The 16,573-nt window shown below is 41.5% G+C and overlaps 2 protein-coding genes across 7 annotated transcripts in view; both read left to right on the forward strand.

Annotated features, from left to right (window-relative positions):
* The window catches only part of SLC6A5 (solute carrier family 6 member 5), a 34,846-nt gene extending 34,397 nt beyond the window's left edge, over positions 1 to 449 (forward strand). For all 3 annotated transcript variants that reach the window (XM_088057342.1, XM_088057341.1, XM_088057340.1), the window contains one exon: positions 294 to 449. In XM_088057342.1, the coding sequence (XP_087913468.1) occupies positions 294 to 449 (156 nt within the window). The remainder of the gene's footprint in view (positions 1 to 293) is intronic.
* Positions 450 to 9,160: 8,711 nt separating this feature from the next.
* The window catches only part of NELL1 (neural EGFL like 1), a 337,439-nt gene continuing 330,026 nt past the window's right edge, over positions 9,161 to 16,573 (forward strand). For 3 of the 4 annotated variants that reach the window (XM_014260240.2, XM_088058094.1, XM_014260242.2), the window contains exons 1-2: positions 9,715 to 9,865; positions 13,738 to 13,866. In XM_014260240.2, the coding sequence (XP_014115715.2) occupies positions 9,748 to 9,865; positions 13,738 to 13,866 (247 nt within the window). In that variant the 5' untranslated portion in view covers positions 9,715 to 9,747. Of the gene's footprint in view, positions 9,292 to 9,714; positions 9,866 to 13,737; positions 13,867 to 16,573 lie in introns of those variants that run through there. The other variant, XM_088058095.1, reaches the window with a different exon arrangement.

Genomic DNA, 16,573 nt, shown 5'->3' on the forward strand with positions numbered 1-16,573 from the left:
CCCACTGCTTAGACCGTTGGGCTAAGTAATTGTGCACATATCTTTCAGTAAGAGAGCCTCACAGTCTGTGGCAGTAGTTCTGAGCTCCCCACACATGGTGTGGGGGAGAATGTATAATCAAACCTGGACACTTTATTTGCTATTAGTCTTGAAAACTTTGTGCAAAACAAACGCTGAGCAGTGGAGCATTGCAGGGCCATCATCAATAATCTTGAGCCTATCCTCACTTCTTCTGCATTGTAATTCTGCTCCATGACACCAAATGAGACTCTCTTTTCTCTCACCTACCATAGCGGCTCAAGCTGGTGTGCTCTCCACAGCCTGACTGGGGTCCATTTCTCGCGAAGCACCGTGGTGAACGTTACCGGAACATGATTGATCCGCTGGGAACCTCCTCTCTGGGACTTAAACTGCCCGTGAAGGATATGGAATTGGGAACCCAATGCTAGTAATTATTACAAAAGGGTGGCAATAACATTGTCAAATTTTTCTGATTTTTTTTTTTCCATTTTTTTTTCACCCACCATTTCTTCTTTTCCACATTGCCTGAAAGTGGTTGCTTAGGAAAGCAGGACTTAGGGTTGCATGCCATAGAGGAGGCCTAATGACCACTTCCAGGTGTAGGTGATGCCCATGACATGTTCTGTACCCAGTGACACAGCAGAAGCCCTGTGTGTGACAGATGACATAACCAGGTGTTGTTAGTTATAGGAATAAACAAAACCAACCAACCAAAGTCTTTGGAGGAAATGAGGTGTGCAGTTTGACCCATTTCCAGAAAGCACCCTTTATAACAGGTAGCTGTGATGGGACTAGGATTTTGCTACCAGTGTATTCCAAGGAAGGTTCAGCCCTCAAAAATGGTGGAAGTGAGCAAAGAACGGGATCTCCTGTAGTCCTGATGTAAATCCAGCATATTGCTCCTGTATCAATGGGGTTGCTTTTTCTCCACTGACAGCTGACCTTGACCCATCATGTCTGCACACTTCCTTTATGATTAATACTAACTTGGAGGCACTGTTATGTTATTTAAACAAGTGGAAAGCCTTGAAACAGCACACCAGGAAGCAATATATGGAGTGAGAACAGAAACACAATAATCCATTTGATCTTTCCAAGTAGAAAAACAATAACAGCATTTCTAAAAATTATAATTGAGACTGCGACTAAACTGCATTTGAGTCTAGAAGTGGTTTGGAAATGGTGCCAGAATGAGTTCTATGGGTATCACTGTTTGAAGTCCTGTCATATGTTTCTTTTGATAATTTGGTATCTATCATTTCGACTAGGTATGCCTCAGTTCTACAAAGTGTCTGACAACTTGTTCCAAGCCAAGCGCACCTGTGGTTTTAGTCACTTTGCTCCAATACTCTGAACATAATTTTCCTTCTTTCTCTGCTTTTGTTTACAGTATCTCCTAAGAAGCCATCATATAATTTGTGCCTAACTTTGTATTCTTACAGTGGTAAGTGTAGTCTAGTTACCACCTGAAAGCAGTTATTAGAAGTTAGATGTGCTGTTCAACTTTGTGACTCCCTGTTCATTTGCCTATAAGCACCTTTATATAACCTATAACCATTAGATGGTGTATTCTTCTCTTTCAGCCAATGGGGAAATAGCAGGACCCCACTTGTCTATATATTATATATATAGCACGTAAATTCTTCAAAACATTATTTTCTCTGAAACATGTATAGGGTATTTTTTTCATTAAAACATTTTCATTAAATAAAAAGCCCCAAATCCACAATAATTAATCACTGCAGTCATCCACACAGACACAACATTAGAGATAGAAAATGCAAGGATTGGGGGGAAAGGATAATCTAGTAGAGGGCCATCATAAACAAAGCAGTAGAACATCCTCAACGATTACATTTTAGAAATCAGATATATGCAGTCATATGAATATTAGACTTAAATAGTTTTGTTCCCTATTGGGCAGAGTAAAAAACAGAGCTTTTTAAGAATACATTTATTTACCTAAATAGAAAATTAGCCCAACTTACTGTAAATGCACTAGAATGAGGGAGAAAAATATATCTTCAATAATTGGCAAAATTTAACCTTTATTATCTTACTATATCCTATACATACATATATGATATTTTTAAATGGTGATCAGTGTTCATGTAGTGTGTGCTAGTGATGTTTTATGTCCCTATAAATATCTTACCAGTCAGTGTAGAAATGATGAGCTTAGTAGTTTAGCCAGTTTTTTCCTCCCCACAGACACTGCTGTAGTAGCCTGTAAATGTCCTTTCCTTTCAGGGGACTGTTTCTATCCCATTCTTTTGTCTGCCTGTCTTCATATTACAGGGTCTCAGGTAAATCCTCAATTCATGTGTGTCCATAGATCAGTAGGTGCGTTGTTTTCATCCCACTGAAGAAAACAAAAAACTTAACCTTAAAGTAACACTTCCACAAATTGTTAACTCCTTTTCGCTGTGTGTGTATATATATATGTATATGAAATATATTAATCATTTTGTTGAACTTCCTCATTCATGGGGCAATTAGTGTTGCCACTTCTAGGCACTGCTGGAGACCTTTAATCCTCACACAGAACAAGTGAAGCACTATCAGGGGCTGTCATCCAGAGCAGGGAGGGCAGATTCCACAAGCTTTTACAATGACCCCTGAATCTCCGCTCTACAGGCTCTTGTTGGTCGCTGTCTCACACAGCAGCAAGACTGTGAGCTTCTCTGCCTTAAAGCTGCTCCCCCTTGCTTCAGCTTTGCCTGCTATTTTAATGAAAGACTTGCTCTTCTTACCTCTGGCTTTTATTTTCCTGACAGAGGGAGGTTTGAGAAGCCATGCTATATTTGACCTCATGAAGGTCCATAAGGATGAGCTGGAAGTTTGGTTCCCAGGTGGGGTTGAGGGACCTTCCCCGAGTGCAGAAAGGAACTTAAGTCAGCACCTGTCTTGGGAATTATATATTTATGTTGGGATAAATCACTTGGGGTCTCTATTGACCAATATTCCCTTGCATCTTGGTTTGATTTTTGGACCAAGCCAGTTTTTGCTACTACTGTAATTAAAAAATTTCAACGAATATCCATAGATTTGGTCCTCTTTAAAAAAGAGAAAATACAGTCAAATAGTTTGAGAGAACTGAATCCTTTCACTTACTGGCTTGTCTCAAGGCATGCCTTGGAACTGGGATTAACTCACTGCCATAAAGTTCCCTCAGTGTAAGGATGTCAGTTACTGCCTACCTGGATTATGAGATACCATTTGAAGGAATACTGCTGGGATATATCTTTTGGCTTAGATTATCAAACCAGACTGTATATGAAATTGTGGCTGAATTGCTTTCCATGATTTATGTAATTAATCTGCTTGCTTTTAATTTAGATGTTGTTCCTGTGCCCGCAAAGTCATTAGTACAGTATTAGGCTTAAATTTGAAACTCTGTAAACAGATGATTGTGAATTTTTGCTAACTAATCTTTGTCTTCAGCTTTGACCCCATTGCTAGGCTTGCAAAAATCTTTGGAAAAGGGGAGAAATGCATACAAAAATCACAAAAGATGTGGAGTTTTCACTGCATGTGAAAAGCAAGGGTCTATTTTGGTCACATGAGAATTTTTCTAGAGTATTTTATTGTCCAAATCTGAAAGTTGAGATTAAATTAACCAGCAGTGTCTTCTTTAAATGAGAAATTACCTTGAAGTTTGGGAATGCACTTAATTTACCATGTTCTAAGGAAAGTTTGCATGTACTTTGATAATTTTCTAAAAATAAATTTAATAACTAATAGCATAACAGTAAAGCCCTTTAAAAGAAAAAAAGGACCGGGAAAAGCCATATTAGTAAAACAGTGATGTGTGTACTTTCAGATCTATCTATCTTGTGAGTAAAAGATGTTTAAATTTGGTGAAATTATGATGCATATTTTTTCTTTGAAATTAAATTGAATTTCTGAATGAGCTGAGATACATTATTGTATGCATTAAAGACTACATCTAATGCAAATGCTTGCCATCTTCAAATTCTTTGGGGGTCTTCCTAGTGTTTTTAATATGCAATGTTCAAAATCTGTGTTTCAGCTAGACGAGGCAGCACTTTGTTTCCAAAAGAAGGGTTTAACAAAATGACCCTTAATCGAGAAAGACTTGGATTGTCTTTATATGATGTTTCAATTGAGTCCAAGTAGTCTTTTAATTCATTTCTTCTCCAATGGCCACATTAGATGTGCCTCCACACTGAAGATCATTGTTTCTGATACACTGTGTGACTATGTCTTACCATCAAATTCCAACACCCAACTGATTTTAAATATCTTTGGTCTTTTTGTGGTGTACAGTTGTATGGATAATATGATTTCTTTTTACCTGTGTTAAAGCAATGATTAATTATGGCAGTCATTGGTCTCCTGTTGGTTTCTTATTCTGCAGTTCCACTTCTTGCAATCAAGGACAGACTTGCAGGGACTGTGGTCTCACAGACAGCAGAGCTTTTTGACCTCTATTCTGCTGTTGTAAGAGACACTTGTTTCTTGGTTTGCAGTTAGATGGTGTATACGTAAGGTACCTGGAAAACGGTCAAAGCTTGACATTCCTGAGGGGCTCAGGTCAGTGACTTGAGGAAGGAGGGGAGATTGGGATTTCTGCCTTTGTCACCCTCAGGCAGCCTATTACCAAAGACAGAAGGTTTTCCTGAGGGGTTTTTCATAATGTGGGGACTAGGTTGGATCTTAATGCTTGCAATATTTTATTTGCCCATAACATTTAAATACATCTTCAGGTAACCATTTGCCTTATAGCTATCTTCCATTGATAGGAAAATTGACTAAACCATATTGTTATCTGTCCTTTATATCATGTTGTATTACCTTGTAAAGTAGATGCTTGGCTGGTATAAATTGTCACAGCTTTGTCTGGGGCTGTGACAATTTACACCAGCTGAGAATTTGCTCCCTGTGTCCTATGGCACTTTATTACGGACCCATCGCTGATGGGTTAAATCTTAATTACTTGCGTAATGTCATATATAAATATATATATATATATATATATTTACAGGCAATCTATGGGGTACTGCTGCCTATGGATAAAGATTTGTACCCTAACCAGATCACTACAATTTTTTTTTTCATTTGCTGTATGTGCAAAAGATATATTGTTACAAAGAATGCATCATATGTATCTCATGTAGTACATATTATGTTGCTGTATGTTGTTAATTTCAGAATCATCATTCTTGAGGCCCTACCTCAAATTTTGTATTTATGTGTACAAAAGCAATTTATTGTATTATATATTTGCCTAATATATTTGGATGTGATAAATTAAAATTATTCAACAATGTATGGGCTCTAAAGACTCTAAATAAATGTCCAGTGTTTAAAACAGAAATTACATCAACTTTTCTGGTGAATGAAATGTCTCTTTTTTTCCACAGCTGGCTTCCCCACCCAACACACACCACAAATATCATTCTTACTTAACACACAGCCTTACGGTATCTTCAGAACTGATCCATTTGATTGTTAGAAACATTGAGCAGCAACTGGAAACAGCCCTCCTGGGAAATGGGGATGTTGCAGAGGGAGAGGAGGATGCAGAATCAAGTATCATTTAAAGAGCTGGTTTCTTAACTATTCTTAACTATTGAGTGTTCTGTATGTTGTGGAACAACTGATTGCTTAACAGAGGACCAACTGGATTTGTTTAAATCCTTCTTATCCTATCAATTCAATTATCCCAAAGGTTGTTAAACTGTTAAAAACAAGAGAGGTTCATATGTGCTGGAGATGTAAATGGGAGGCTGAAAGGAGGAGCAAGTGAAGAAGGAAAGTGTAAGTAACAGTTTCTGGTGTTACTGTACCTTGTGTTTGAATTCCTGCCATGTGGTGAGGGCCATGTGCCACAGCACTGATTTGGAAAGCAGGTTCTTCCCTTCCCAGCCTGCTGTGGAAATGGTACTGGTCCAACCTGTTTCATTGTTGGCAGACACGAGCTTTTGAGAAACTTTCCCCAAATAGAGCACTGAAGCATGACATCACAACATGTCAGCAAAAGTGGTAGCACAAGAGATACTTGTGCCAAGAGCATGATTCATTTCAGGCAAGGGTCTGAATCTGAAGACTACTCTATAGCTGGGTGGCAGGACTGCTTAAGTTTGTCCTGTCTTTAAGCTTGTATTTCTCTGAAATGTGCATGCATGGGTAAAGGAGGTGGTAGGACCTGTTGGTGGGAGATTACAGCCATTCTTTGTACATCATGTGTGCAGGCGGATTTCATTTTGGAGAAGTCTGAACTTACCAGAGAGCATCATGAGAGTCCTGAGAGAAAGCTGAGTGCCATTAACACCCTTTTCAGGATGAAAAATTGAATCATATGGAATGTGTCAAACCCCCAGAGTCAACCAGCATAAATCAATGATACAACACATACAATGGGAGAGAGTCATTTGCTGTCACCACTAGGCATCTACTGCATCAAATCCTTAAACTCATGGATAAACATGGATAAAACATGGATAAACATGGATAAAAATCCATGTCCTTTTAACTTGGTTGTATGGACTGACCATGGCCACAATTTAAACCAATGCATGTTATTTAACAGCTGGAAGATAGGCACATGTTCTTCTACACTGCTTACAGATGTACTTAGTCTGAAATAATTTTAGTTTTTTGGTGCTGAAATTCTTATGTGTGGAGTATATATTCCTATGTATTCCAGTGTGGAGGTTGAAGGGCACACCTTATACCAAATGGATTAATCAGCTGTAAAGTTTACTTTAGACTTCTTGGTCTTCAAACATTAGCTAACTATGTGTTTAATAAAAATAATAAAAAGAGAAGTAAATATTGCTCCTTGACTGCATACAGAAGTAGACAAATGCTTTTCTTTGTAAGGCTTCACTCTGATGGATTTGTTAGTTACTTATTTAGTTGTAAACCCTAAAGCAGATACTTCTAGCCCGGTGAACTGATTATATAGTCCTTTATAAGTGTTTGTCAGTGGGTAAAGGCAAGCATGGCATACAGTAATCCCCCCTTCCTTCCCACTTACTCTTCACAGTATTCAAGTCTAAGTGCTGCTGCTAATTCTTGCCCTCTACTGGCAGCAAAGCAAACTCACCTCTTACAGAGCTCAAGTGTCCCCGTGCAGCCAGGCTTTCCAGGGGCACAAGCTTTATTTGTAAATCGTGGAGGTTTTCTACCCCAGGAACTACAAGTGGTGGGCTTTTTAAAATTCCCCCCGCCCAGGTGGAAGCACTGCTGTTTCCCAGCATTTGCAGCGCAGCTGGCAACTGAGTCCACACATATTCAGACACCCTTGAAGTAATACTGCTTTCAACTGTGTTTTAGCTGTGGCACACAGACAGCCCTGCAACTGCTCAGAGAGACACTGGGCCTACTCAAAAATCCTTCCTCAAACGACAAAATGTCACAAGCTTTGTGGCTGGCAGGAGCAACAGTTTAACGCTACACAGTTAGCAACTTCACAATAATTTAGGTCAAAACCAAGATGCATTCAATGACCAATGGAGAGTGCAAGAACAATATTCACAAGAATATTATCTGAGCTGAAATCCAGCTCAGTTTGCAGGACAAGTGCTTCGTTCTTGCAAAAGTGCCTCCAGATTTTTTTTTTTTTAAATTGCTATGAATACTCAGGAACACAGTTTTAATTCTTATCTGGAAGTCAGTCTTTTCAGATATTTATGCTTCCCATAAGAACATACCAGAAAATCAGATTTTCTGGCAATTAAGGGAGATGATTTGTTGCCATTAAGGGAGGTGTAAGAATAGTGTTGGCTGCAAGAAGGGGATTTTTTGTTTTCCATACACTTGCCCTATCCTTTCTCCATATGAACAGCTGAACATATGTGCTCTCCAAATGCTCTCCAAATGTGTGAACATTTGGGCATTGAGCTGGACTATAGGAAGAGTCACAACTGTGGGCCCAGCTTTTTTCAGAGCTCTTTTTACGAAGCTGCTTGTGTTACTTTTTGCAGTACCTGTGGGCATTAGGATGCTTCTGGTGAACAGAAGAACAAATCAGTAATGGTTAGGGTATTCTTTTCCTTGAGATTGCTCAAGATGTGTTTGAAACTGTGCTTTACAGCTGATAACATTTTTGCAAATTTTTGCATGTACCCACAGTAATTTTTTTATAAACAGAATTTAATCCAGGCTTAGGTTAAACAGATCAGTTCAAGAATGTATCCATGACCAGTTTAAATGACATATTCACTTAAGACTCTGCATCAAGTGAAAAATGAAAAACTTCAATTAGATCCAATTTGGTGTCTAGATAGACAATGGTTTTACTACCAGATAAGCACAAACAGATATAAGCTAACAGGAACTGGATGTACAGACCTGTTCACCAAAAAAAGAAATCTAAAATCAGATAGTAACTGCTATGCAGAACCCTGATGTTAGCAGGACAGAATAGAGGGGTGTGTCTTCACTTGCTGAGGTACCATTGCCTCTCTCTCTTGTTGCTATGGTTATATAGAATATCTGTGCATACCCACACACACTTGTATACTATGTGCGTACACCTCCTCTCGCCCCATGGCTGACATCAGGACACCCTAGCCAAAGGGAAGAAGCTGGAAAGTTACAGTTGAAGAAAAAGTTGTTTAGATACACTGGAAATAAATTACTGATGTGCTTTCTGAGTAGCCACCCCAGAGGTTTCCTGGAGTGCATTACCTTGCTGGCAGCCAGGAACAGCTGTTTCCAGACATCTCACTAATTAAGTAATTAGGCAACCAAGTCAGACTGTTTGTTCTTGCCAGTGTAAATGTGTATGAATGAAACTGCACCCCTAAGATGGGTATGATTTTTATGGTGTCATCCTAAATTTGTGCAAATCTACAGCTTATTATTTAACATTTAAGATGGCCAGAAATTGCACTGTGCAGCACAAAATCACAATGAGGGGAAGCAGCAGAGAGGATGATCCTGGGGCTTTCAACTGCAGATCAACTAGAAATCTCACTTTGCTTCTGTTCAGTACGGTGGGAACATCATCTGGGGCCAATAAACTGTCCTTCAAAATTAAATCAGGTGTTCTGCAGGGAAAAATATTGCATATAACCGAGGCATGTGGTAGTGTGTTCCTTGCCAGGCACCGAGACAATTTAAAAGGCTAGAGCGAAGAAATGCTTGAAGACAGGTTTTAGAACAGCTATCAGAGCAGATGCTCATACGGCTCATGAATATCTTTAAATACTTTACCTCCCTTTTACACATTAGATGCATGAAAGAACAGTTAAGGGAGTTGAGCAAGGACATGCAAGAAGCCAAAGAACGGCACAGGTTTCTGTATTATACCTCAGAACTTCTTTTTGTTTATTCATACGTGGCATAAATTATTACTAAGAGTAAATAGTTAATGAGGGTTGATTCTTAAGTCGAGAAGAAGGGGAAGGTGCCCCGGAGCCGCCGGCAGAGCTGCGCGGCCGCACTTCACACCCGCCCGGACGTGCCGCAGCGGGTGGCGGGCCCCTCTGGCTCGGGGGCTTCCCGTTCCGGAGAGAGGAGCTGGCGGGCAGTGGAGGCTCCCCGCGCCGGGGCCGCTCCGCTCGGAGCGCAGCGAGGCCGGGCGGCGGCGCTGGCGAGGCCCGGGGGGGGCGCGCGTCACGGCGGGGGACGGGCGGGGAGCCCCCGCTGCGGGGGCGTCGGGGCCGCGCCTGGGCAGCGGGCGGAGCCGCCGCCGCCTCCTGCTGGAGCCGCTCCGCGCGTCGGAGGCTGCGCTCGGCTCCGCTGGGCTCGATGCGGCTCCGCAGCAGCTGCCGGCGGCCGGGGAGGGAGCCAGCAGGGGCCGCCGCCCGCGGAGCGCCGATGGGGCTCCTCCCGCTCCTCTGGGTGTGTGCGGCCACAGCCGGGGCAGGTGAGGGGCCGGGGGCCGTGGCGGGCCCGGGCACCCCCCGCTGCGCCGAGGGGGGCGGGCGCGGGGCCCCGCGGGGAGCAGCCGGGCTCGTCCCCGGCGGGGCGGCCGCTCCGCGGGGGCTGGCGGCAGGCGTGGGAAAGTTTTGCGAGAGCGGCGTGCGGGCTGCGCCCCGCGGGGACGGGGAGCGGAGGAGCGGTGGCCGCCGCGGATCCGGGCGGGCGGTGCGCGGGTGGCGGCCCCGGGGCCGTGTCTGGGCGGTGGTGCGCGGTGCCGCGCGGTGCCGCCCGCGGTACCGGGCGGGGGGCGCGGCCCTATGGGCGTGATGCGGCTGCAAGCGTGTTATTCCAGCCGGTGCCATGCCGGCTCCGCTATCTCTCCAGATAGCGCGACCCAAAAACCGCTTCTTCCTTACGAAGGCTTTGTTCTTGGTCCCGCGTACCGCTCCTCCTCGGTGGGAGCTGCTGAAGGGTACGTTTCTCCGTGGTGCTTGTAGCTATTCTCAAGGAAACCACCCGACACAATTATCAAAAGTGCAAAGGAATTAATATTCTATAATTAAATTCTTACAGTAATTATAACCTCATCAAAATCTACAGAGAGATGCGGCATAAAAACAGTTGGAAGAAAATACTGCCCATTCTTTTCATGTTGGTGTTACTCCTGATAGTGCATACAGCGGTTTTTAAATGGTCAACAGGACCAAAAACTCTGCTACTCGGAAAGTTCTCTGTATGCAACAATTGCCATCGAAGTTGTGAAAGAGAGCAAAATGCCTCTTCTAGAGCCTCGTCTTTACCGTTTGAATGGTTTCACGTGGGTACAAATGGCTTGATTGTGTTGAATGTGCGTTAAGTAAAAGGCACACTTCTATTTTTTCCATCCCCAATAGCACATTACACATGTGCAGGAGATTATAAATGTGCTGCATATGTTGCATGGCTGCACATTAGCTAGATAGAGCATGGCATGATTGCTGGTGCTTGGGTGTGATAAAGGCAGAAGCAGAGAATAAAAGCTGACAGAGCTGTAAGGCAGAATTAATTTATTTTAGGGATTTCCTAGTGACATCATTCATAATTATATGGCTTAATCCTCTAATCTACTGTAGTGCCTTCAGCTCACACTGGGCCGAATCCACCGAGTCCTGAGATGATTTCTACTCCCGCCCACCTGCCTGAAGCATTTGGAGTGTTGCTTGTGTGAGCCACTGATTTAAGGGGAATGGCCCAATTACTTGAAATAGGAATTGAAAGTAACATCATCCAGAATCAGGCCCAGGTGGTGCACAGCTCTCCAGTGAAAGCAAACAGCTTGATGCTTAATTTTTACTTCAGAAAGAGATGGTATTTCTACTGGAAAGAGACAGCATAAAATACTATGTGCAAGTGTGGTTGATACGCTTGTCATATCTTTCTGAATAGACTGGGGGAGAACACAGGGGAAAAGGAGACTTGGTTATTATACTGAAACTGCTGATTTGTTATTTATTAATTATTAACTAGGCATTTGAGTGCCTGCTGCCATCTGATGATCCAGCTCAGGAAAATGACTAGGTATTTAAAGTGGTGTAGACTCTTGCTAAGTAGTTACTGTGACATTAGAAATGGTCTCTGTTTCCAAAGTATTTTAAAAGCTGGAAGAGAACACATTGAAGCTGTCACACAAGATCCTTCGTTGGTCGAACCGTGTGGAGCTCCAGTTGTGTATACTCGTTGAGCCTTGGGTATTCAGGGTGGAATAAACAGCTTTAATAGAGCAGTGGAGCTACTGTGATTTATGGAAGTGCCTATACTTGCTTGCTGTGGTTTCTGTCCCTACCCTGTTGATGGCTGTGATAGAGTTTTCACTTACTTTAATGGGATTGAGATTTGTTTTACTGAACACAGTTTATCCTTTCTGTTGAGCAAGTTTTAGTACCTACTTGATCTCCCTTCATATTAGTAGATTATGACTGGTCTGAATAGATGTAACCCCTTTCTAATGAGGGACAGCATACTCTGTTTCTCACAGGGATGGCAAACACTTGTCTTTGCTGATAGGTATATTTCACACAATTTACACTGTGCTGTTTTTCTTCTGAATGAAAACCTTAGAAGGATAACAAGTCCTTTCTTGTTTTGGTGCTGGTCTTTATTCCAGGAGGGGAAGGTGTTTTTTGTCATCAGTGTGGACGGTGTCAGTTGTGGTCATTCAGTGCCTGAGTGCCTAGGGTGGAAGTCAAAGATAGTACTAAAAGTCTGATAATGTTGCTGATTATCCGGGAAGTTTTTATCTTTGGAGAAGTTTATCTGGGTTATTTAATATTCTCCCAATTCCAATTTTCTACAAAAAGGTGGTTATCCCCATATCCTTATGAAAGCACAGTGTATGCGTGGATATGTCAGCGCTCTTGGAGCCTCAGTTCCATCACATGCCTCCAGATCTTAGTTTTTCTTGTAGAGTAAGGTTGCTAGAGACTTCCTAAAGCTGTATTTTCAGTACTTTTTAGTGCTCTGTCCTTTGTGGAGTAGAATCCTCTACGTTAGCACAACATGTTATTCCAACAACTTTTCATCCTTGAGGAAAAGAGCAAGTGCAGAAGATTTATGAGTAGTATATGTAAGTTCTTGTTCGTTCTGTACACCTCAGTAATTTCTCAGAGCCTTTCAAAGAATCAAACTAGAGTACTTGCTGCTTAAATGATCCAGAAGTATAGTCTTGGAATAACAAATCAACCAATTTAGACCTTAATGTGAAGTCTACTTAGTGGAAATCAATCTGAACGTGCTTTACAGGTAATGTCCTTCCTCCATGGAAGTCAATGGGACTTTTACCTTTGACTTCAGCTGTGTCAGGATTTCATTCTTGGAGCCTATTCCTGTTACTAATGATGTTAGTGAAAAATTTGATTAGGAAAGTGTTTGGGTTCCACATGAGATATTTGACCTATGTCTCAGGCACAGATCTCATGTCACTCTTATTGCTGTGTTGAGAGAAACACTGAGGTCAGGCTGTCATCTTCTCATCCCTAGAAAAAAGGATGTATGTTTGATGAATTTGGTGTGCTAACCATCAAGTTGCCCTGAGCTTTCCAATATAGCATGTTCGAACTTCTGGAGTCTCTGTCTTCTATGTCAATCCCATCAGGTTCCTACTAGATTGAAGAATACCCAGGCTTTTCCTGGGCATAAGTCTTTTATGAATTTCAGGTTTAGATTTGTGCTTTTCCAGTAGGTGCTCCTGCAGCCCAGAGGTGCTGCAGCTGGTTTGAGTGAGTGAATGTGTGTTGTTTGTAGGTAGGCTTTGGCAGAAACAGAGGTATGCTTCAGATGCAATATCAAACACCTTGGTGAGTCACCCAAGGCTCTTAGTCTACAGGAGGGTATTCTTTGCCCTGCTGCCATATCTGCTCCAGGGTCCTTTGGTCCATTTGGGAAAATGGATTACATTTAGGGGATGAACTGTGGGCCTGGTCAGTTGGTCGCACTACATAGGAAATGTGAGAGGAATTTTTAGTCCTTACATCTCCCTGGAAATAGTGTCACCAGTAGATGAATGCTGCAAATATCTCTCATCCTTTTGCATAGGTGGTTATGCTTTTCATTATTTATTACTCTTTAACCTTTTGAAGATATTGGATAAATGTATCAGTTTTAGAATGTTTTAACACATGTGTAGTAAAATCTCTGGGAAGGAAATATTTTAATTGAAAGACTTGGAATAGAATATGTTCTCTTTCCTGCAGCACAGTTAATGTCTTGTAAGTAATTACTGTGTACAGTGTGTGTGTGAGTGGGAAGGTGCTAGAAATGTCTGTGCTAGATATTCTTGTCTATTCTTTCCATTACCTGATTTGAAATAAAAATTGATCTAACTCTCTCTGCCTCCAACAGCTGTAGGATTTGGAATGGATCCTGACTTACAAATTGATATCATCACAGAACTGGATCTGGTGAATACAACCCTGGGGGTAACACAAGTGTCAGGACTACACAATGCCAGCAAAGCATTTTTATTCCAAGGTGAGAGAAACATCCTCAATTTTCTTCTCTCTCTTCAGTCTGCACGAGCTCAGAAAAGCTTTGATGCTTAAGTGATTCTCTGTAATGGTGGTCTTACCTAGCTGTTGCTTTCTTTTGTTTCTATTTCTTGTAATTAGTTCCTGAAATACAGTATTTTTGTGTGTGTGTGCTGTCAGCAAGGGAAATTAGGGAAGTATTTCTGGGTAGGTTTTCAATACTCCCCAGTATTTATTTCTCACTAAATATGTCAGCGTGGTTTCAAGGGATGGCCTTGTGATTTTTTTCTCTGTGATCCTATGCATACAAAGACATACAGCTAAAACTGTGTAACTATGAGAAGGCATTTCATGTGTTGACACTGATTGGTCATGTAGCAAGTCTTTCATCAACTTTGTGGAAACTGCTGAAGTGGCCAAATAGAACGCTTCTCTATTTAACTGCCCAAGCTGAGTATCAAGGACAGGATAAGTAACTTCGTAGGGGTTTTTTCCCCTTCATTAAGTATTCTAACATGAAGTTTGTGAATTGTTTTAAAATGATGTTGAATTTTTTTTTTGTATTTTTACTGAGTGAAATTCTGGATGTAGTTTTACAATGTATTTAAGTAAGGTCTAGATTAAGGGACAATGTCCCATGAGGTTGAAGTACTGAGTTGTTACAATATGACAATTAGGCAAGAGGGATATTTATATGACATTTTTCTTTACTGTGCTTTAGTCAGTGTTGAAGTGTGCATATTAGTGCTTCCCTTTTTCTTACCTGCCTTCTATAGCTGTTTTTAGAGGCAAATGATTATGATCTCATTTAGCTTCAGTTCTGGATCTGCAGTGTTGGCTGGCTTTACTGTAAATAATAAGGGAAGTGGGTCTGTATCTTAGTTCATTCTTTATTTGTCCAAGGCCAATTTAGGAGTCAGAGCAGAGAGGCTTCTGGAGACCACCTCAGAATTTGTTTCCTGTCTTTTATGATACACAAGTAGCTTAATTTTCATTGATTACCAAATTACCCTAAAGAAGAGCAGCATTGATTATTTTCATTTTGTTATCAATTATTTTTCTTTTGATACCCTGACTTTAGGTTTGTGTGTTATGGACAAGCAGTGATAAAGTATAGCCATTCCTCTTAGGACTCCAGTGGTGTAAATATGTTAATAATTCCAGTTGCTATTCCATACAGTTAATTGCAGCCAGACTGATGAGCTGTTGTGGTAGAGTTTTCACAGACTGGTGGTCAGAGCTGTAGGGAAGAATTCTGAGATGTTTGTTAGGACTTGTATTGAGACTATTGATAATGAAAGTAGCTTTCAAAGGTTAGTGGTGAAGATGTTTTGAATATTCTGTTCTTTTCTCCTTGGAGTCATCCACTTGTAGTTTAGAAACTTAGGACTGATGTAAAAAAAGGTGGAACTTACGAAATTCATAACAGATGAGCTGAAAGATAGATGCTCATAAGGAGCAATAGACAAACATTTACTGTATGAAATACGTAATATGAAGACTGTAGATAGGTACATAAAGGTTATTTTAATTCCCAGAACAGATATGCTTTTTGCTAATGGACACAGGAATAGCCTTGTTCTTGACTGTTGCCTCTAATGTAAAACTTCCTGGAAGGTGGCTCAGGAAAATTACTCTGTTCAGTAAAGCTCATCAGCCCTTGGGTTGTGAGAAGACTGAAGGCCTTTGCTGTCAGCTGGGATGGAAGTCTGAGGCTGCCCTGTTATTTTATTCCCTCCTTGTTCTGTTATTTGTTAAATGTCAGCAGTGTGTTGGCAGCTGTATGGATTCCCTTTTACTAACAGAGGTGACTTACTTTACAGCTACAGTCTGGCTGTGTGCCAGGTCCTTTGGCTGGAGCCAGGAGGTACTCAATTTTGATTTTTATCTTCCCATAGAGTAATACCAATATAGAACTTGGAGGAATGTATGGGCGACTGCTATATCTGTTAGAAGTATTACTTTCTCTCATGGAGATTCACAAAAAAACCCCTTGTCCAACATGACACCCCCAGATGACAGAAAAGCCTGGATGTTAGTGCTTAGTTTCAAAATTACTGTATCCTCTTGGACTAGCTGTTCCAGTTTGAAAGATGTGGTCCTTTCAGCACAGCTCTCCTTTGATTAACCGTGTGAGCAGGTCATGTGTGCTGTGCCTCCCTGTGCCCCACTACTCTAGTGTGGCCTTGGAACCTCTGGTCAGGGCAGGACCTGTTTCACCTGGCAGGATGATGGCTGCACATGGAACCACATTAGAAGACCTCTTCCTTAGCAGGCTTTCACTGCTGAGGATTCCCTAGTTTAGGAAAAAAGAGAGTTTGTATGTTCTTTGGCATGTGGTTTTCACAGTGACAGTTTTGCTTGTCACCTTTAACAGCATGTATCAGGGCTCTGAGCTTACATAAAAACTCCCTGTGGAACATTTTCTGTCTTGTGAGATGTATTTTCTAAAATGGCTATACTGGAGCTGTTTAAACTAAGAGTGTTCTTTCGTGTGTCCCAGCAAGTTTACATCTTGGAGGTAGAGAAATGGTAATTTTTCTCCAACCTGGACAGTTTTGTGTCCAGGGTAAGTCCAGGAAAATATGGAATGTTCTCCTAAGCAAGATTCTTTTTCTGTGAGTTAAACTTTTTGAAAGAGAAAGCTCTATAAGTTTTAAGCATTCTTTCAGTTGCCTTTAGAGGCAAAAAGAGGAAATGAAGGAGGGGTG

The sequence above is a fragment of the Pseudopodoces humilis genome, chromosome 7 (assembly GCF_049639895.1).
Source record: "Pseudopodoces humilis isolate 2021_Gansu_Grassland_sample_001 chromosome 7, ASM4963989v1, whole genome shotgun sequence".
NCBI classification, from domain to species: domain Eukaryota; kingdom Metazoa; phylum Chordata; class Aves; order Passeriformes; family Paridae; genus Pseudopodoces; species Pseudopodoces humilis.